An 18,744-nucleotide genomic window follows, 5' to 3' on the forward strand; every position below is an offset into this window, starting at 1 on the left:
TACTTATTCACATCATTGTGGATTTCTGATTTCTTATTGTTTTTGTAGTAATTTTGACATATCATTTTAGTATTATTAAATATGTTAAACAAAGCTTATGGCAGAAATGAAAGCACAATAAACCAAGAATATACAAAATAAAAATATACCACTCTCAAAGTAAATAACATACCCACTTAATTCTTTCAAGTTTTCAGTATTAATTTATAATGTTAGATTTTTCTAGGTGTACATATGATTTCTTATTGTAGTCTAGGGATATAATTTATTATTGTCATTGCTTTTTTTTTTTTTTTATGTTTTAAAGTATCCCATATTTGACCAGTGTGAGTCCCTTCAAACTAGAGCTGTGGTTTTCCTCATGTCTCTGCCCTTTTTGCATACTTCCTTACTTTCTGACAGTATAAAATATTCAAGTATCTTCTTAGACTTTCCCCATGCCAGCCATTTTTCAGTTAGTCTGGTTTCTTTTAATGAGTATGAGGAGTATGGTATTTCAAAATCAAAATCTGGGTGGTAGGTGTTCTCTTTGGTACTGGGATGTCATTGCGTGTAGACCCTCTCAGTGGACAGAGCTAATAAGTATATGTGTATGAACAAATACCTGTATCTATGTGAATGTATATATCACAAACTGATTTCAAGTAGATACCTTCAGTTTTAGTATAGCACAACAATAATCATCTTAGCTTTCTATCTTGTCTTGTTTAAGTACTTTCTTTGGTAGTGAGAAACTTGGGCTTTTATCATTTACAAGATATACATATATGTTTACATATATGCAGTATGCACAAAATCGTTTGGAAACTGATGATCTATATATCCTTATGAAAAGCAAATGAACTAACCAGAGGGTACTGTTTGTGTACTGTTATTTTTGTGTTTAATATTATGGTAGCTAAAATACTGTTTCTAAAGTTTTTAGTTGGCAGAAGTTGGGCCTGTTGGGGTTTCCTTTTAAAGCTACTGTTTTTTCTTTTTGTGTTGAATAGGGTATCATGTGGAAAAGAAACTTTGAGACTATGTAAATAGCATGTTTCTTCTCTCCTTCTTCAGTGTGATTATGTTAATGCATTTTTTTTTTTCATATAGTTAGGTTTCTGTTTGTATCTCCCTTTGGGTCCTCTCCTATCTTTGTTAGGTTGATTTTTTTTTGTGAGTCTAGAAAAATATTACTGCAGTTCTAAAAGTCAGAACTGTACAAAAATGTGTACTCAGAGATATGTGTCATTCCACAGTTCCTTTAATCCATTTTTATTTCACTAATGTTGATACCTTCTAAGATGACTACTCCCTTGTTTTATTACTTATGTTTTATGTTTGGTTTGTCAGTTTTTAATGATATCCCAGCTATTCAGTATTGTGGAATCAGTGAAGTTTATTTCCCTGTTTTTTTTGTTGTGTCATAATTTATCATTTTTTAAAAAATATTTATTTTATATATTTGAAAGATAGAGTTACAGAGAGAGGTAGAGACAGAGAAAGAGGTCTTCCATCCACTGGTTCACTCCCCAGATGGCCGCACCCATCCGAAGTCAGGAGCCAGGAACTTCCTCCAGGTCTCCCACGTAGGTGCCGGGGCCCAATGACTTGGGCCATCCTCCACTGCTTTCTCAGGCCACAGCAGAGAGCTGGATAGGAAGTGGAGGAGCCGGGACTAGAACCAGTGCCTGTATGGGATGTCGGTGCTTTAGGCCAGGGCTTTAACTTGCTGCGCCACAGCGCTGGCCCCTAAACTTTTGAATGTTAATTTTCACCTTGAATTTTATCCTTGATTTAGTCTTTGATCTGTTGTTTTATATATATGAAAATGCCACTAGCCAATTTGCTGAAATTTCTGTCATTTTTTGGTTGGATTAAGCTTTGATAGACTTATCAAGGACTTTTGAATATTGAATTCTTAAGTTCTTTTATGTTTAAAATGTTTTTTAAAAAATAACCTTGAGGACTGGGGATGTGGTGTAGTTGGTAAAGCGCTTGTGATGCTAGCATCTTACATGGGCCCCTATTTGTGTCCCAGCTGCTCCACTTCCAACTCAGCTCCCTGTTAACGTGTCTTGGGAAAGGAGTGGAATATGGCCCAAGTGCCTGGGCCCTTACCATCCATGTGGGAGACCTGGGTGGAGTTCTAGGCTCCTGGCTTTGGGCTGGCTCAGTGCTGGCCATTGTGGCCATTTGGGGAGTGATCCAGTGGATAGAAGTTCTCTTCTCCCTCTAACTCTGACTTTTAAATAAATAAGTAAGTAAATAAATAAGTAAATTTTAATAGTTTTGGTATTTAATACAGGGAAACTTGATATACATAAAATTCTTTACTCAAAAATGCTTTGTTTTTTTTTTTTTTAGAAAAAGTCACCTCATTTTTATATTGTCTTGTATTTTGTGGGTACCTTTCTAAATCTTTTGCCAGTAATTAAATCTTTCTGCTTGAAGAGCTTGAGGGTTTTTCCTCTTTCTTTGAAGTCTCCTACTTTTATGTCCCAGACTTAATTTTTCTAATTTCCTCAGATATCTGATATGGTTTTTCAGCATGTAGATTCAGTTCTTCATTTATTTTTGGGAAAATTTCTTGGGTTAAATGTTGAAATACTAGTTCTGTTTTAAATGTTTTGTTTTTCTTCTTCAGGGATTCTGATTTGTCTTTCTGGGCTGTCTTCCTTTAGCTTTCTTTTAAAATTCTCTCTTTATATCACTTTTGTTTTCTTGATTGCTTTTCTGCCTTTCTTGAGTGCCACATTTTACTTTTAATTTGGGTGTTTTTCCTTAGCACCTGTACTTTTCATTTTTAAGATTATTCTCTTTTTCATTCCTGGTTTTAATCCCACTTTTTTTTAATTATTTTATTATTTGAAAGGCAGAGTTACAGAGAGAGAGAGAGAGATTGAGAGAAAGATCACTCCCCAGGTGATCTCAATGGCTGGGGCTGGGACAGGCTGAAGCCAGGAGCCAGGTGCTTCATCTGGGTCTCCCATGTGGATAGCAGGGGCCCATGGACTTGGGCGATCTGCTGCTGCTTTCCCAGGCACATTAACAGGCAGCTGGATTGGAAGTGGAGCAGCCAGGTTCAAACTGGAGCTCATGTGGGATGCTGGCTTTGTAGGCATCAGTTTAAGCTGTAGAACAGTGCCCCAGTTACCCTTCTTCTTAGTTCTCACTATGATTTGTTCCTTTTTTCTTTGCATATTTGAATTCCTGATTCAAGGTGGTGTTTTTTACCTCCTCAAATGGTTGAATATATTCTCTTCAATTTGGAGTGAATTGTCTTGCTGATTTTCTTCTGTTTGTGTGTTTCTAGGGGTTTCACTTGCTGAGATGTGTTGCATTTTTGGTAGTAGTTTTGTATAGATGATGAATTTTCTCTTTTTTTTTTTTTGGTGATTTAGCATTGTTCATGAGATTCTTCTTTCAATGGCAACTACTTCTTATTGCCGCAAAGTCTGGTTTCTTTAAAAATTTTTTTGTTGCTCAAGGGAGAGCTTCTGTATCTTCTGATTTTTGTGGTGTTCATTTTGTTTTCAGGATGCTAACTTCTCTTGTTTTGCCTCATTTCCCCCTCACCTCTCCAGAAGGTGCTCCTGCCTTGCTTTCTGCCTCTCTCTCCTCCAGCAGCCACTTTGAAGATGGCCGCTTCAGACTGCGTGGACATTTTAGCAGCTTTCCAGTAGTCAGTAGTCAGTAGTCAGTGCGCTGATCCATCCATGCTTTAGTTTTTACAAACATAGACTGTGCTTTCTTTCCTCATGGTGGTTTTACAGCAATTTTAGGTCTGCTGATAGTTTCCCCTTTTCCCTCTTTCCTGCTGAGTTTGTCAGACTGCCGGTGCTTACTGTGAAGGCTTGCGGCAGGAGCATGAGTGACTGCTTCCTGGGATTTGCTGTTTGTTCTACTTAAAGTTATCTTAAAGTCTGGGCATTCTATGCTTCTAATTATGTGGCTTATAGCTTTTGTTTACTTTTCTTATGGTGATATATTCTTTTCTTTTTAAAGATTTATTTATTTATTAGAAAGTCAAAGTTACACAGAAAGAGGAGAGAGAGAGGTCTTTCATCTGCTGCTTCACTCCCAAATTGGCCATAAGGGCTAGAGCTGTGCTGATCAGAAGCTAGGAGCCAGGAGTTTTCTCCACATCTCCTATGCGGGTGCAGGGGCCCAAGGGCTTGGGCCGTCTTTTACTGCTTTCCCAGACCACAGTAGAGAGCTGGATCAGAAGTGGAGCAGCCGGACTTGAACCAGCACCCATATGGGATGCCAGCACTGCAGGTGGCTGCTTCACCTGCTACACCACAGTGCCGGCCCTAAGGTGATATATTCTTAAAGAGAATAGATGGAAAGATGGAAATGTCAGCATCTACTACCTAGCAATGTGGAAGCTCTTGGACAAGTTTTTAATTCTCTGAGCTTAGTTTCCTCATATGTAAGATGAGGATAATAGCTGTACCTATCTGATAGAGATTTCATGAATGTTAAATGAGATAAGATTATGTAGCACTTTGAAAACTTCCTGGCATGTGATTACCATCATCATCATTATGTTGTGGATGCTTGAATACTACTGGGAATATTGCTTTAAAAATGAAACTCCTGATACCATCTAAAGTTGGTCCCTATACTAGTACTGTGTACCTCACCTGCCTTTTGTGGGTTGTGTGCCTGTGGCCATATCCATTTGTTCTCGCAGCATCCATTTTCTTGTTTAGTAATGTCTTTCTGTTACTATACAAGCAAGTCTAAGTAAAACTCTTCTTGATAAAAATCTTTCTTTGACTCCTTTTTAAACTCTATACTTTATTTCCTCTGCTCTTCATCCTAGAAGACCTGTTTTACATAGTTTCTAATATTGGCTTTGTATTTTCATACTTCCCACCCTCTTTTTAAACCATTTCACATGACCTCTTGTCCTTTACCATTCTACTGAAATGACTCTTTTTTTTATTTTATTATTATTATTTTTTATTTTTTGACAGAGTGGACAGTGAGAGAGAGAGACAGAGAGAAAGGTCTTCCTTTGCCGTTGGTTCACCCTCCAATGGCTGCGGCCGGCGCACCACGCTGATCCGATGGCAGGAGCCAGGAGCCAGGTGCTTTTCCTGGTCTCCCATGGGGTGCAGGGCCCAAGCACCTGGGCCATCCTCCACTGCACTCCCTGGCCACAGCAGAGAGCTGGCCTGGAAGAGGGGCAACCGGGACAGAATCCAGTGCCCCAACTGGGATTAGAACCCGGTGTGCCGGCGCCGCTAGGCAGAGGATTAGCCTAGTGAGCCGCGGCGCCGGCCTGAAATGACTCTTACTCAGGCCAGTTGACCTTGTCTTTTCAAAGCCAAGCATCACTTCTTTGTCCTGACTTTTCTCAGCTCTACAGTAAGTTTTGACCTGATGATCCACTTCTTTTTTGGTTATTGTTATTTTAAGTGACTATGGAATTGTCCAAATTAAAAAATAGTACAAAAAGTTGAACATTTGCTTTTGCCGTCTCGCTTAAAGGGAAGAATTATTAATTCCGTTGATGCTCCTGTGTATCTTCTTCCAACCGAATTTCTATCCATACCCCTGGATGTAGCCACTGTAATTGCCACTATATAATAGCCACTGTAATTGGTATTACTATCCCATGTGCTTTTTCCTTTATTTCATTTATTTTTTAAAAATTTTATTCATTTGAAAGGCACAGTTATAAAGAGAGGAGAGACAGAGAGAGAAATCTTTCAACTGCTGGTTCACTCCCCAAATGGCTACAGTGTCCAGAGCTGGGCTAATCTGAAGCTGGGAGCTTCTTCTTGGTCTGCCATATGGGGTGGAAGGGCACTAGCACCTGTACCATCCTCTACTGCTTTCCCAGGCACATTGACAGGGAGCTGAATCACAAGTAGAGCAACCGAGATGTGAACCCTTGCACATATGTGATGCCCATGTTGCAGGTGGTGGCTTTATTAGCTATGCCACAGTGCCGACCCCCATGCTTTTTTCTTGTACATTACTACAAAAAAGGTGTCATCCCATATAATATGTGATGTTGTTTTCAGATTTTAAACCCCATATTAAAAATTATTCTTACACATCTTCTTTTGCAACTTTCTCTTTTTATTCAACATTTTGTTCTGAGAATTATTCCTGTTGCCATTGATGACTACAATGTTTGTTTTAACTACAGTATCAAGTTCCATTGCATGAATAGACTACAATTTAGCCTTTATTATGTAGGTGGGCACTTATGTTGTTTCTGCTTTTTTGCTGTTACAATTACTCCTTCTATGAACATTGTTACAGGTATCTCCTCGTAAGTGTATTTCTGTTTGGTAACACAGTAGAGTTCCTGGGTCTTAATGTATCTAACTAGATTTTTTCTTTTGCCTATGGCACCACATTTGCCTAGTTTTCTTTTCTTTCTTTAAAGATTTATTTGTTTATTTGAGAAGTAGAGTTACAGAGAGAGGGAAAGACAGAGAGAAAGGTCTTCCATCCTCTGGTTCACTCTCTGTATGGCTGCAATGGCTGGGGCTGGGCTGATCTGAAGCCAGGAGCCAGGAGCTTCTTCTGAGCCTCCCACATGGGTACAGGGGCCCAAGCACTTGGATCATCTTCCACTGCTTTCTCAGGCCATTAGCAGGGAGCTGGGTCAGAAGAGGAGCAACTGGGACTCAAATCAGCACTCATATGGGATGCTGGCACCACAGCGCTGGCCCCTGGTTTTCATCTTTCTTCATAGACTGGGCATTCTTAATTTCATTTTTAAAAATTGTCATTCTTTACCACACTCTATATCATAATGTGCTAGAGTTTTGTCCCTTGCACTCTATCTTCACACTGAGTAGATAATCTTATTTAGTCCCATGGTTTTAAATACCATCTACACATAATAACAATAACAACCAAATACTATCTACATATCAGCAACTCTTCAGATTCTATCTCTAGACTGACCTCCCTCCTGAACTGCAAGTTGGACTCTGTATATCTAATAGGGATTTAAGACTTAATGTGGTGATATCAGCTCTTGCCTCATTCTTCCATGTGACACAGCTGGAGTCTTCTAATTCTTCAGCTTCCTGCATTTTTTTGAGAAGCCTTATATGCCTACTGCACCCTTTCCCTGTGCGCTTTCTGTTCCATCACTATTTTTGTTTTTTTGCTGAGCATTCGTCACATTATCTTTAAGAAAGATACTTGTATCTATTCATCTAAATCTACTTCTACATCCATATCTCTGTCTTTTTTTTTTTCTCTTATTTCATCCAGAAAGCTTTCTGGAGGGCAAGACTTTGCCTTTGTTCATTTTATTTCCATTTCTTAGCATAGTGACCATCCCATAGGGAGAGGTCAGTATCATCAGCCTCCAAGTCTAGGGATTCAATTCTCACCAGTTTTTTAGAAGATTCTACAGAATCTGTTAGCCTTGATTCTCATGGTGCTCATCCCTGTGTTGCCTCATGACTTGGCTTCAGTCTCATGTTGACCCAGTCTGTCTGCTTTCCAGTGCCTCACAGTCTGCTTTGTGTTGCTGTAATAAACTACCCAAGGCTGGGTAGCTGAAAAAGGAACGGGATTTCTCTGGCTCACGGTTGAGGGGTGAGGAACTCTGAGAACATGGTGTCAGCATCTGTGTGGCTTCTGGTGAGGGCCTTGTGCTGTCGTAGCATGGACAAGTAGAAAGGGGAAGTGCGTGTGTGTGGAAAGAGCATGTGTGGGAGAAAGACTGAGGGGAGGTGCCACAGTCTGTGAACTCATTAATCCCTTAATAGCTGTAAGTCCTCACCATCTCCCAGTACCTTTGCAACAGCAATTGCATCTCAAATGGATTTTGGTATAGGGACAAATTACTTTCAAACCGTAGCACTTCTTTAATTTTGGGACATACTAACTTCATCTGCTCTGTGACTAGCCGTCCTTCCACTTGCTTTACCACCTTATCATTTTGTGTTTTCATCTGTTTCACACTTTTTGTGTTCTCTCCACTTCAGCCATTATCTTGGTGCAGTCCCTCATTTGGCACCAGGGCTATTTCAACAGCTCTTGTCTCTCTTCACTCTGTGTTGGTGGTCTCTTTAGGATCCATGGCTTTAAGTAGCATCTACATGCTGGTAAATCCACAGATTCTTTCTGCAACCCGACCTCACTCCTGAGCTCCAGCTTTGGTTCTAGGCTTCCATGATAGCACACGTCTGGTTTTCATCTTACTTCATAGGGTGGACATTTTCTTGATTTTAATTCTCCTTTGCAGTCAGTGGTACTGTCCTAGAGTTTTGTCCTTGGCAATCTTCTCTATCTTCCTGGCTTCTCGCTTAGATCTGCTATGATTTGTCGCTATACTGATACCAGGATGATCTTTGTCCAGGACATTGCGGTCTTGACACTGTTTTGCTTACAATCTCCCAGAAGCTGCCGTAAAGTCCAAATTCTGTATCATGGACAAAACCCTTAAGGATGAACCCTCTGCCTGTTTCCATTCTTCCCCTTCTCCTACAGATCCTAAGGACCATTTCTTGTGGTTCTTCTATAGGGCAGGTGGGGCCATTTGTTCATGCCATTTCCTTGGTATGCAATTTCTTTTTCTTTCACTACTTATCTGACCAGTAAACTTTTATCATTTTAGAAGCTGACTTGGGGTCTGGCATTGTGGCATAGTGGGTAAGGCCACTGCCTGAAGGTTCATGTCCTGGTTGCTCCAGTTCAGATTCAGCTCTCTGCTAATGGCCTGGGAAAAGTAGCATAAGATGGCCCAAGCATTTGGGCCTCTGCACCCATGTGGGAGAGATCCAGATGAAGTCCTGGTTTCAGCTTGGGCCAGCTCTGGAAGATCTTCTCTCTTTCCCTCTCTCTCTTTCCCTCTCTCTCTAACTGACTTTCAAATAAATAAGTAAATCTTTAAAAAAATAAATCATGATGCATTTCCTTTTCTTGGAAGTTTCCCTGACACATTCAGGTGAAAGTTAAAAATTTCTACTCTGTGTTTTCCTGGTGGTTTGTTTATTATCTCCATTATAATTGATTTATTTACCCAACTAATACTTATTGATTACTTGTTATATGCTAGAAAGTATTCTAGACATTGGCAATGGAACAGTAAAAAAGACAGACAAATCCTTATTTTTAAGGGGTCTAGTTTCCAGAGGGGAGGGAAGAGAAAAAAGAAGCAAACAGTATTGTTTTAAATAGCAATTAGTAATAATAAAATGAAATAAGATCAGACTATGTGGTGGTGTGATGGAGAGCGTGTGTATTGGGGTGGACAGGGAGACTTCAGACTTGAAAGCAGAGACCTGAAAGACAGGAAGGAGTCAATCATGCAGAGATATGAAAGAGGTACATTCTAGGTATAAGGAACAGTAAGTACAAAGGCCCTTGAGCTAGAATGAGCTTGGCATATTTAAGGAACACATAGCAGGCCAGTTGGGCGAGACTGTCATGTGCAGAGGAAAGAAGTACTGAAACACAGACAGGACCAGATCATGTACGGCCTTATAGGTGAGATTTGTCACTTTCAAATGTAGTAGGAAGCCACGGGTAGATTTTAATTGAAAGTGACATGATCTGATTTATGCCTGGCATTATTACCCTGGTTTATAATAAAGAGGATTATAGGGGAACAAGATTGAGAGCAGAGATCAGTCAGGACTTGTTGCCTACTACAAGTGAAAAATATTTGCAGCTTGGATTACTGTGCTGTATTTAGTGTCCACAGAGAGAATTGGAATGACTTGGGATATATTTTGAAGATAGACTGAGAAGACTTGGTGATGAATTGGGTGTTTTGATTTAGGGAAGGAGAGAATCAAGAAAAGGAACCTTGTCTTTTCTTGAGTAGCTCAGTGGGTGGTGGTGCCATTTACTGACATTTTGATGAGTGGTGGTGGTAGTGATGAGAAAGTCTTGCGGAGGAGCAATCAAAGCTATGCTAGGTTATGTATGCCCTACAAGACTCCAGAGTGTGGATATCAAGAAAGCAATTGGATATAAGGCTCTGAAGGTCAAAGATGGAGCTAAATAATTTTATTGTATTTTAAAGCCATGGAACTGGGTAAAGTAGCTTAGAGTTGGAGCCCAGTTGGAGTGAAAAGAGGGCCATGGGTGGGGCCTTGGGCACTGCAGTGTTTGGTATCTAGAAGAACATGACAGATGAAAAGGTAAGAGGGAGCCTCGGAAGACAAGAGCTGGACCATTTCAAGAAGGAGGGAAGGTCAACATGCTGCTTTCAGTCAAGCAGGATGAAGGCACTTACTGAACCTCTGGATCTGATGCTCTGGAGGTCCCTGTGACCATGATAGGAGCATCTGAGGGTGGAAGATAGAACTTACCAAATTGCGTTCACTGCTTATAAGTCTGTATCCTCTAGACTGTTTCTAGGGATTAGCATATAGTAGATGATGAATACATGTTTCCTTCAGATTTGACTTATGTAGTTTAAAGAATAATAAGCTGCACGTGGGCATTTGGTACAGTGGAAAATTTGCTGCTGGGGACACCTGCATCCCATTTCAGGGGACCTGGTTTGAGTGCCGGCTCCTTTGTTTCAGATCCAGTTTCCTGCTAATGTGTACCCTGGGACGGGGCAGATGGTGGCTCAAGCACTTGAGCCACTGCCACCCACAGTGGATCTCTGCAATGGGTTCTGGGCTCCTGGCTTCAGCCTGACCCAGCCCTTGCTGTGTAGGCATTTGAGGAGTGAACCAGTGGATGGAAGATCTCTCTCCCAATCTCTCTGCCTTTCAAAGAAAATGAAAATAAATAAATAACTGTAGAAAGAATAATAAGTGATTTTATCTTCATTTAGAATGCTTTTGGACATTGATCCTTACTACCAGTTTGTATCATTCAAGGAATATAATTTTGTGGTAGCAACTTAACACATGATGAGAAATCTGCTTGCATAGAAGTCCATAGTACACGCCGAAGCCATTGTGCTGTGGTGGAAAAGGCCCTGCTTTAGATTCCAAAGACTTTCCTCAAACTTTGGCTCTTCTACTTAGCCCTTCTGAAGGAGTCTGGGGGCAAGTTCCCCGCACTCTCGGGATTGCACTAACTCAGCTGTCATATATCATCAACAAATTCTTATAAAATTTACATTTTTTTAAAGTTTTTTGACAGGCAGAGTGGACAGTGAGAGAGAGAGACAGAGAGAAAGGTCTTCCTTTGCCGTTGGTTCACCCTCCAATGGCCGCCGCGGCCAGCGCGCTGCGGCCGGTGCACCGCGCTGATCCGATGGCAGGAGCCAGGAGCCTAAAATTTACATTTTTAAAAGAAATAATATCTGAGAAGCAGAGAAAGAAAGAGGGTGAGAAGGAGCAAGAGAGGGTTCTGCTGGTTCACTACCCAGATACCCACAATGGCTGGACTGAAGCCAAGGGCTAGGAACTCAATCCAGGTCTCCCACATGGATGGCAGGAACCCAATTATTTGAACCATCACTCTGCCTCCCAGAGACCATATTAGTAAGAGGCTGGATTTGGGGGCTGGAGCCAGGACCCAAACCTAGGTACTGTAATAGGGGAATGGGAATTGTAACCACTTGGCTAAATGCACGTTCCCCTTATAGGACTTTTTGAGCAGCAGTTGAGGTAGTGCATATGACAGTCCTGATGACTAAAAAGGTACTCCGCAAGTGCTGTTTTTGTAAAAAGAATTGGATTATCCATGTCATGACTGACTTAGACAGTAGATTAGGTCAGAGTGTCATGAAACTTGTATTTGAGCAGTGGCAAATGAATGGCAGCACAATGGGGGAGTACAGAGTTCAGTAGGAAGTGTGATGCTTTTTCAGAAACCTATAGGAAATGACTTTCTTTTGGCTTTGTTCTCTTATCTTTCTTGGATATATTTAACCATTCCTTTAGAGTCAAAGAATAGATTCTTTTACCTCAAGATCTAGTGATCACATTCAGCTAGTGGTCTGTTAATCCCTGTACATATGAATGAATAAAATGTAGTTAGCGTTGCTTGTATTTTTTTTCTTTTTAAAAATGTGGATATGTTGATTAGCATGATATTACAGATTTTTCTTCTTGATAATTACTCATTTTGTTTTTGTAGGGTAAAAATCATGGTAAGAAACTCCGAAATTACTATGCTGCTAATAGCTGCCCTCCTCCTACCAGAATGAGCAATGTGGCAGAGCCTACTGCCACTCCAGTTGTTCCAGTCCCTCCACAGGTGAGACACATGTGTCAGGGTGAAGTGGTATTAGGCAGGAATCTCATATGTACAAATACTCTGAATAAATTTTGTCATCCATGGGTAAATACTGATGAAAGGTCCTACTTGGTACATTCAGTTCCTTGAACGATAGTGCTGGATTTAATGTTTGTCCAAATCTGTAAACCTTGGGATTTCTTATTGGCTTTGGTTACAATGCATGAAAGTAATGATCCAGATATTGTCATGTGAGTCTTTATGTATTTCTCAAAACTCTGGGTTAGATGACCCTGAATGTCTAGGCTATGCCCTGAATGAGAGATTAAAAACTTTTCATTTATTTATTTAATCCCATTAACATTATATTTGGTCTTCCAGTTGCAAAATTAGTTTCTTGAGACTATGATTTACTTACTGTTAGGCGGAGAGCTTATGTACACACTTCCTGGACTTTGGTATGAGACACACTTCAGAGGCAAGTTCTTTTGCTCTTTAGAGGACAGGACAATTGTCTCTCTCTCTCTCTCTCTCACTGTCTAACTCTGTCAAGTAAATATAAAAATTTTTTGTGATATTTTGTGCATTAATAAATTTTTTTTGCTTTAGGATTGCTTTTTTAAAAATATTCCTTCAAAATATTATCTTTTTTAAAAATTAATTTTTTTTTTTTTTGACAAGCAGAGTGGACAGTGAGAGAGACAGACAGAGATAAAGGTCTTCCTTTGCTGTTGGTTCACCCTCCAATGGCCGCCGCGGCCAGTGCGCTGCAGCTGGCGCACCACGCTGATCCGATGGCAGGAGCCAGGTACTTCTCCTGGTCTCCCATGGCGTGCAGGGCCCAAGGACTTGGGCCATCCTCCACTGCACTCCCTGGCCACAGCAGAGAGCTGGCTTGGAAGAGGGGCAACCGGGACAGAATCTGGCGCCCCGACCGGGACTAGAACCCGGTGTGCCAGTGCCGGAGGCAGAGGATTAGCCTATTGAGCCGTGTCGCCAGCCAAAATATTATCTTGATTACTTGAGTTTTTGGATTCCTTTTTCTTTTTTTAAGGTTTATTTTATTATTTTGAAAGGCACAGTTGGAGAGAGAGAGAGAGAGAGAGAAAGAGAGCAGTCTTCCATCTGCTGGTTCACTCTGCAAATGGCTGCAACAGCTAGGGTTGGGCTGGGCTGAAGCCAGGAGCCAGGAGTTTCTTCCGGATCTCCTACGTGGATGGCAGGGGCCCAAGGACTTGGGCCATCTCCTGCTGCTTTTCCCAGGCCATTAGTAGGGTGCTAGATCAGAAATGGAGCAACTGGGACTTGAACTGCACCCATATGGGATGCCGGCATTGCAGGCGGCAGCTTTACCCGCTGTACCACAATGCTCGCCCTGAGGTTTTAGGGTTCTTACTTAAATTCTGTGCCCCAGGCAGGTATCTCACTTGCTTCATTCTAGTTCTGGCCTCTGACTTCATTTAAAGCTTGTAACAATGTAGAGCTATGAACCTTATTAAAGTGTGAACTGTTGGGGTAGGTGTTGTGATGCTACTTTGAATGCCTGCATCCCACATTGGAGTGCTGGTTTGAGTCCTCCCATTTCCGATATAGCTAACTGCTGTTGCATCTTCAGAAGCAGTGGGTGATGATCCAAATGATTTGGCTTCTGCCACTTATATGGGAGATCTGGGTTAAGTTCTGAACTCCTGGCTTTGGCCTGGCCTAGTCTTGGCTGTTGTGTGCATTTGGGAAGTGAACTAGCAGATGGTAGATCTCTCTCTGCCTCTGTCCCTCTTCGTTGCCCTGCCTTTCAAGTAGATGAAAATAAATAAGTGAACAATCAAATATGGTCTGTGGGCCAGCAGCATCACCCTCGCTGGAAGTTTATTAGAAGTGCAGGTAAGCTAAGTAGCTTTCCACACTGTTAACATTTTGTGAAGTATGGAGCAAAAACTTTTTGATCTTAGACCTCTGCTCTTTTTGAGTACTTAAGTCTGAATAATAGCTCCTACTGTTTGTCCTTATGGGGAAAATGTGAAAAACAGAGTCAGAAGACAGGAAACCACCCAGAGAGATCTACAAGCCAAGCAGCTTTCACATGACTTGTTCCTGAAAGCTGCTCCAGCATTGGATGCTGCCCCTGTGGGGGGATTGTTTTCAGCTGCTCCAGCCACCTGGGCAAAGCCCAAGCCTTCATTCGCAGCATAGCGAAGTGTAGCCCTGTGTGATTTTGAAGATAGCTATAGTCTTCTTTTCCAGGTGAATCAGTGCTGTCTTCTTCAACTGTTCTGAAACTCAGTAGTTTCCAGATCTTTATGACAAATATTATTATTCTCTAGCCAAATCTAGTTCACCATTTTAGTTGACCCAAAAATATTTACTTATGTCTACTATATTACAGATGCTTGCTGGGTTTCCCCTAACATGTTGTTCTCCAACCTGAATCTAATTGTCTAGATTTGCTGGTTATTTTCCCCTGATTATATTATATGTGTAGCTAGTTAGTAGATTGTTTGAGGACACAGTGTGTGTGTGTGTGTGTGTGTGTGTTTAAATGTGTGACTGTATAACTGTTACAGAGCAGGCAGCAAGCACAGCAGTCAGTATTCAGTAAATACTTCCTGATGGGTTCTGGGCAGGCTTTACTCTTTCTGATAATGTGATTTTTAGGCCCTACCTATTTATTTATTTTTATTATTGTTTTTAAGGGTTTATTTATTTATTTTTAAGGTCAGAGTTAGGGAGAGAGAGTGCCATCTTCTGTCCACTGGTTGACTCCCCATTTGGCCACAACAGTCAGTGCTAGGAGAGGTGGAAGCCAGGAGCCACGAGCTTCATCTGGGTCTTCCGTGTGGGTGTCAGAGGCCCAAGTATTTGGACCATCTTCTGTTACTTTTCCTAGGCCACTGGCAAGGAGCTGGATCAGAAGTGGAGCAGCCGGGACATGAACTGGCACCCATATAGGATGCCAGCATTGCAGGCAGCAGCTTTACTTGCTATGTCACAATGCTGGCCCCTGTTTATTTATTTATTAGTTGCTACCCTAGATTTTCCATGCTGGGTTTTTAACAAAATTATTTTTACTTTTTTTTTTTTATTTATTTGAATAGCAGCCAGAGAGAGAGAGAGAGAGAGAAAGAGAGAACGAGAGAGAGAGAACTCTTATCCATTGGTTCACTCCAAATGCTTATGATGATGAGGGCTGGGCCAAGGCCAGAGCTGGGAGCTGGAAACTCAGCCCATATCTCCAAATTAATTGAGCCCAGTTAATTGAACCGTCACCAGTGTCTCCCAGAGTCTGCATGAATAGGAAGCTGGAGTCAGGAGCCCAGGGTGGATTTTGAACCTAGACACTCTGTCTTAGCCACTAGGCCAAAGAGCTGCCCCTGTGCTGGGGTTTTGAATTCACTTAAAATTTTTCTTTACTGGAGATAGCAATAAGCCACTTACTAATTTGGTATGTAGGTGTTAATAATGCAAAATAATGGGAAGGGTCTCCCAGCTTTTCTTTTTTTTTTTTTTTTTTTTTTTTGAGTCTAGGATCAATTGTTATTTCCTTTTGTTATAAAGCTGAGTGCTATGGTCATGCCAAGTCCTTTGGCTGTTTTAACAGCTCTTAAAAGGACCTGTGAGGGAAAGGAAGGAATTGGCTCCCTATTTTTTTTTTTTTGACCTTGTTTCTTGTGTCTTTAATGTCAGGTGGGCTCCTTTAAGCCGGGAGGCCGAGTGATCCTGGCCACTGAGAACGACTACTGTAAGCTCTGCGATGCCTCCTTCAGTTCTCCGGCCGTGGCCCAGGCTCACTATCAAGGGAAGAATCATGCCAAGAGGCTGCGACTGGCAGAAGCCCAGAGTCACTCATTCTCGTAGGTATTGCCATTTTCTCTGAGGCCAAAGTGTCCTGTGAAACTGTGTTTAAGCATAGAGGGCTGGAAAGGATCCTTGTTCAGAGTCTCACCCTTTGTACTGTTTCTTCTCTAGGGAATCCTCAGAGGTGGGTCCACGGCGGACCCGGAAAGAAGGGAACGACTTTAAGATGATGCCTAATAGGAGAAATATGTACACAGTACAGAACAATTCAGGTATCTTGTGTGTCGCCACGCACCTTGGCTGCCTTCTGCAAGTGTTATGCTTTTCACAAGTTTTCTTCAATGGCAGTAGATAGTCCTGAGAATTTAGAGTTTGTCACTGTTTGATTTTGAATTGGGTTTTATTTGTTTCCTATCTATTATTTATTTTGGTTTTAAACCATAATGTCTATTTTAGGGTCTCTTTATGCTTCTTCTGATATTTTCCAGCAGAGAAATGTAAATACATCATGAAAGTGGGTTACTTGGCTTGAAGTTAGACCATGTTCAACTTATTTTTTTGCAGAAAATAAAAAAGATCGTGGCAGTGGTTTTTAACCAGAGTGATGAATCAGCATTACCTGGGGAGATTTTACAAAATGCACATGCTTGAACCATGACTTGGAGATTTTCAGTCAGCAAATTTGGGCAGGAACTTAGACATAGGTGGTTTTGAAAATATTCTCTTGGTGCCTGCGCGGGGGCTCACTAGGCTAATCCTCCGCCTGTGGTGCCGGCACCCTGGGTTCTAGTCCTGGTCAGGGTGCCGGATCTTGTCCCGGTTGCTCCTCTTCCAGTCCAGCTCTCTGCTGTGGCCTGGGAGTGCAGTGGAGGATGGCCCAGGTCCTTGGGCCCTGCACCCGCATGGGAGACCAGGAGAAGCACCTGGCTCTTGGCTTCGGATTGGCGCAGAGTGCAGGCCACAATGCACTGGCCATAGCGGCCACTTGGGGGGTGAACCAATGGAAAAAAGGAAGACCTTTCTCTCTGGCTCTCTCTCTCACTGTCTAACTCTGCTTCTCAAAAAAAAAAAAAAAAAAAAAAAAAGAAAGAAAGAAAATATTCCCTTGGTGATTCTCATGAACACATGAACACATTCAGTTCAGGACCTGAGTTTACAGGAATGTTTTCAGCTTAGCTTTTGCAGGGATATTAAGACTGAGTAGCTCCTCAGCCTCCTTACCTCTACCTCCGATTCATGTAAATGCCAGCAAAGGTCCTTTATAGGAATAAAGAAAAATTAAAATTAGTTGAAAAGCAAGAGAAGCCTGGAGAAAAAGGGACATTTAGAAGGCATACTGTGCTATGGTTAATGAAAGACTAAATATATACAAGTACTAGTAACATATAACTTTATTGTATAACTTAGGAAAGTCCCAGTCAGTTGTCAGTTTGGATGAGAGAAGGCCAGCTGAAAGGAAGGAAGCTGGGATAGCTCTGCAGTCACATGTCGCTTAGTGAATGGGATGCCTTCTGGGAAGGGGTGGCTCGCTGACCCGCACTGTGCAGGCACCGTAATGAGTACTGCACAAACTAAGATGGCTGCAGTGCCATTAGGCTATAGAATCTTACGAAACCACCGTCACACACAGTTTGTTCTTGACTGAAACATCACTTTGTGGCACCAGGTAGTGTTAGGATCAGATGCAGTATATATTAGGATGAAGGTAATAAAGATTATGTCCTTTGACCAAGGTATGATTGAGATTTCAGTAATGACAGTATAAAAGCAAACAACATTTCCCTTTGTTTTGGAATTTTTAAAACATTTTTGTATAACTCAGGAATCAAAGAAATCATACCCAGAGTTAAAAATTCTTAGAACTGGGGGCCGGCTCTGTGGCATAGTAGGTTAAGCTTCTGTGTGTGGTGCCAGCATCCCATATAAGCACTGGGTTGAATTCTGGCTGCTCCACTCCTGATCCAGTTCCCTGCACATGGCCTGGGAAAGCAGTGGAAGATGGCCGAAGTGCTTGGGCCCCTGCACCCACGTGGGTGACATGGAAGAAGCTCCTGGCTCCTAGCTTCAGATTGGCCAAGCTCTGGCCATTGCAGCCATTTGGGGAGTGAACTAGAAGATGGAAGGTCTCTGTCTCTCCCTCTCTGTCTCTGTAACTCTGCTTCTCAAATAAATAAAATTCTATAAAAAATTTTCTTAGAACCAAATGGTGAAGAAAATAGCATATCAAAACTTGTAGGATCCTGTGAAAGCAGTATTTTGAGAAAAGCATTAACTATTTATTATTATATTAGAAAAGAATGAATTAATTGTTCAGCTTAAGAAATCAGTAACATAGGGGCTGGTGCTGTGGCACAGTGGGTTAAGCTGCCATCTGCAGTACCAGTATCCCATATGAGTGCTGGTCCAAGTCTTGGTTGCTCTACTTACAATCCAGCCCTTTGCTAATGTACCTGGAAAAGCAGTGAAAGATAGCCCAAGTGCTTGAGCCCCTGTACTCATGTGGGAGACCCTGATGAAGCTCCCAGCTGCTGGCTTTGGTCTGGCACAGCCCTGGCCAGTCCTTACTGGTAAATCTCTCTGAAAATTCTATTTTCTTAGGACAATTGATAGGAGTAGAATTTGTGGATTAAAAGTTACATAATTATAAGATTTTTGATGTAATCCTTAGAAATTAAAGTATTTTTAAAAATCATACTCACTTTTGGAACTGGCACTGTGGTATGGTGAGTAAAGCTGCCACCTCCAGCATCCTGGGTTTATTCCTGGCTGCTCCAGTTCTGATCCAGCTCTCTGTTATGACCTGTGAAAGTAGTGGAAGATGGCTCAAGTCCT

The 18,744-nt window shown here is 41.6% G+C and overlaps 1 protein-coding gene across 5 annotated transcripts in view; it reads left to right on the forward strand.

Annotated features, from left to right (window-relative positions):
* ZMAT3 (zinc finger matrin-type 3) overlaps positions 1-18,744 on the forward strand; it is a 40,471-nt gene that overhangs the window by 13,581 nt on the left and 8,146 nt on the right. For 3 of the 5 annotated variants that reach the window (XM_008266533.5, XM_017346924.4, XM_002716438.6), the window contains exons 3-5: positions 12,022-12,141; positions 15,802-15,968; positions 16,084-16,184. In XM_008266533.5, the coding sequence (XP_008264755.1) occupies positions 12,022-12,141; positions 15,802-15,968; positions 16,084-16,184 (388 nt within the window). Of the gene's footprint in view, positions 1-12,021; positions 12,142-15,801; positions 15,973-16,083; positions 16,185-18,744 lie in introns of all 5 variants that reach the window. The other 2 variants (XR_016233225.1, XR_016233226.1) reach the window with 1 other exon arrangement.

The sequence above is a fragment of the Oryctolagus cuniculus genome, chromosome 4 (genome assembly GCF_051225735.1).
Source record: "Oryctolagus cuniculus isolate XC-2025 breed Fujian yellow rabbit chromosome 4, ASM5122573v1, whole genome shotgun sequence".
Classification (NCBI taxonomy): Eukaryota; Metazoa; Chordata; class Mammalia; order Lagomorpha; family Leporidae; genus Oryctolagus; species Oryctolagus cuniculus.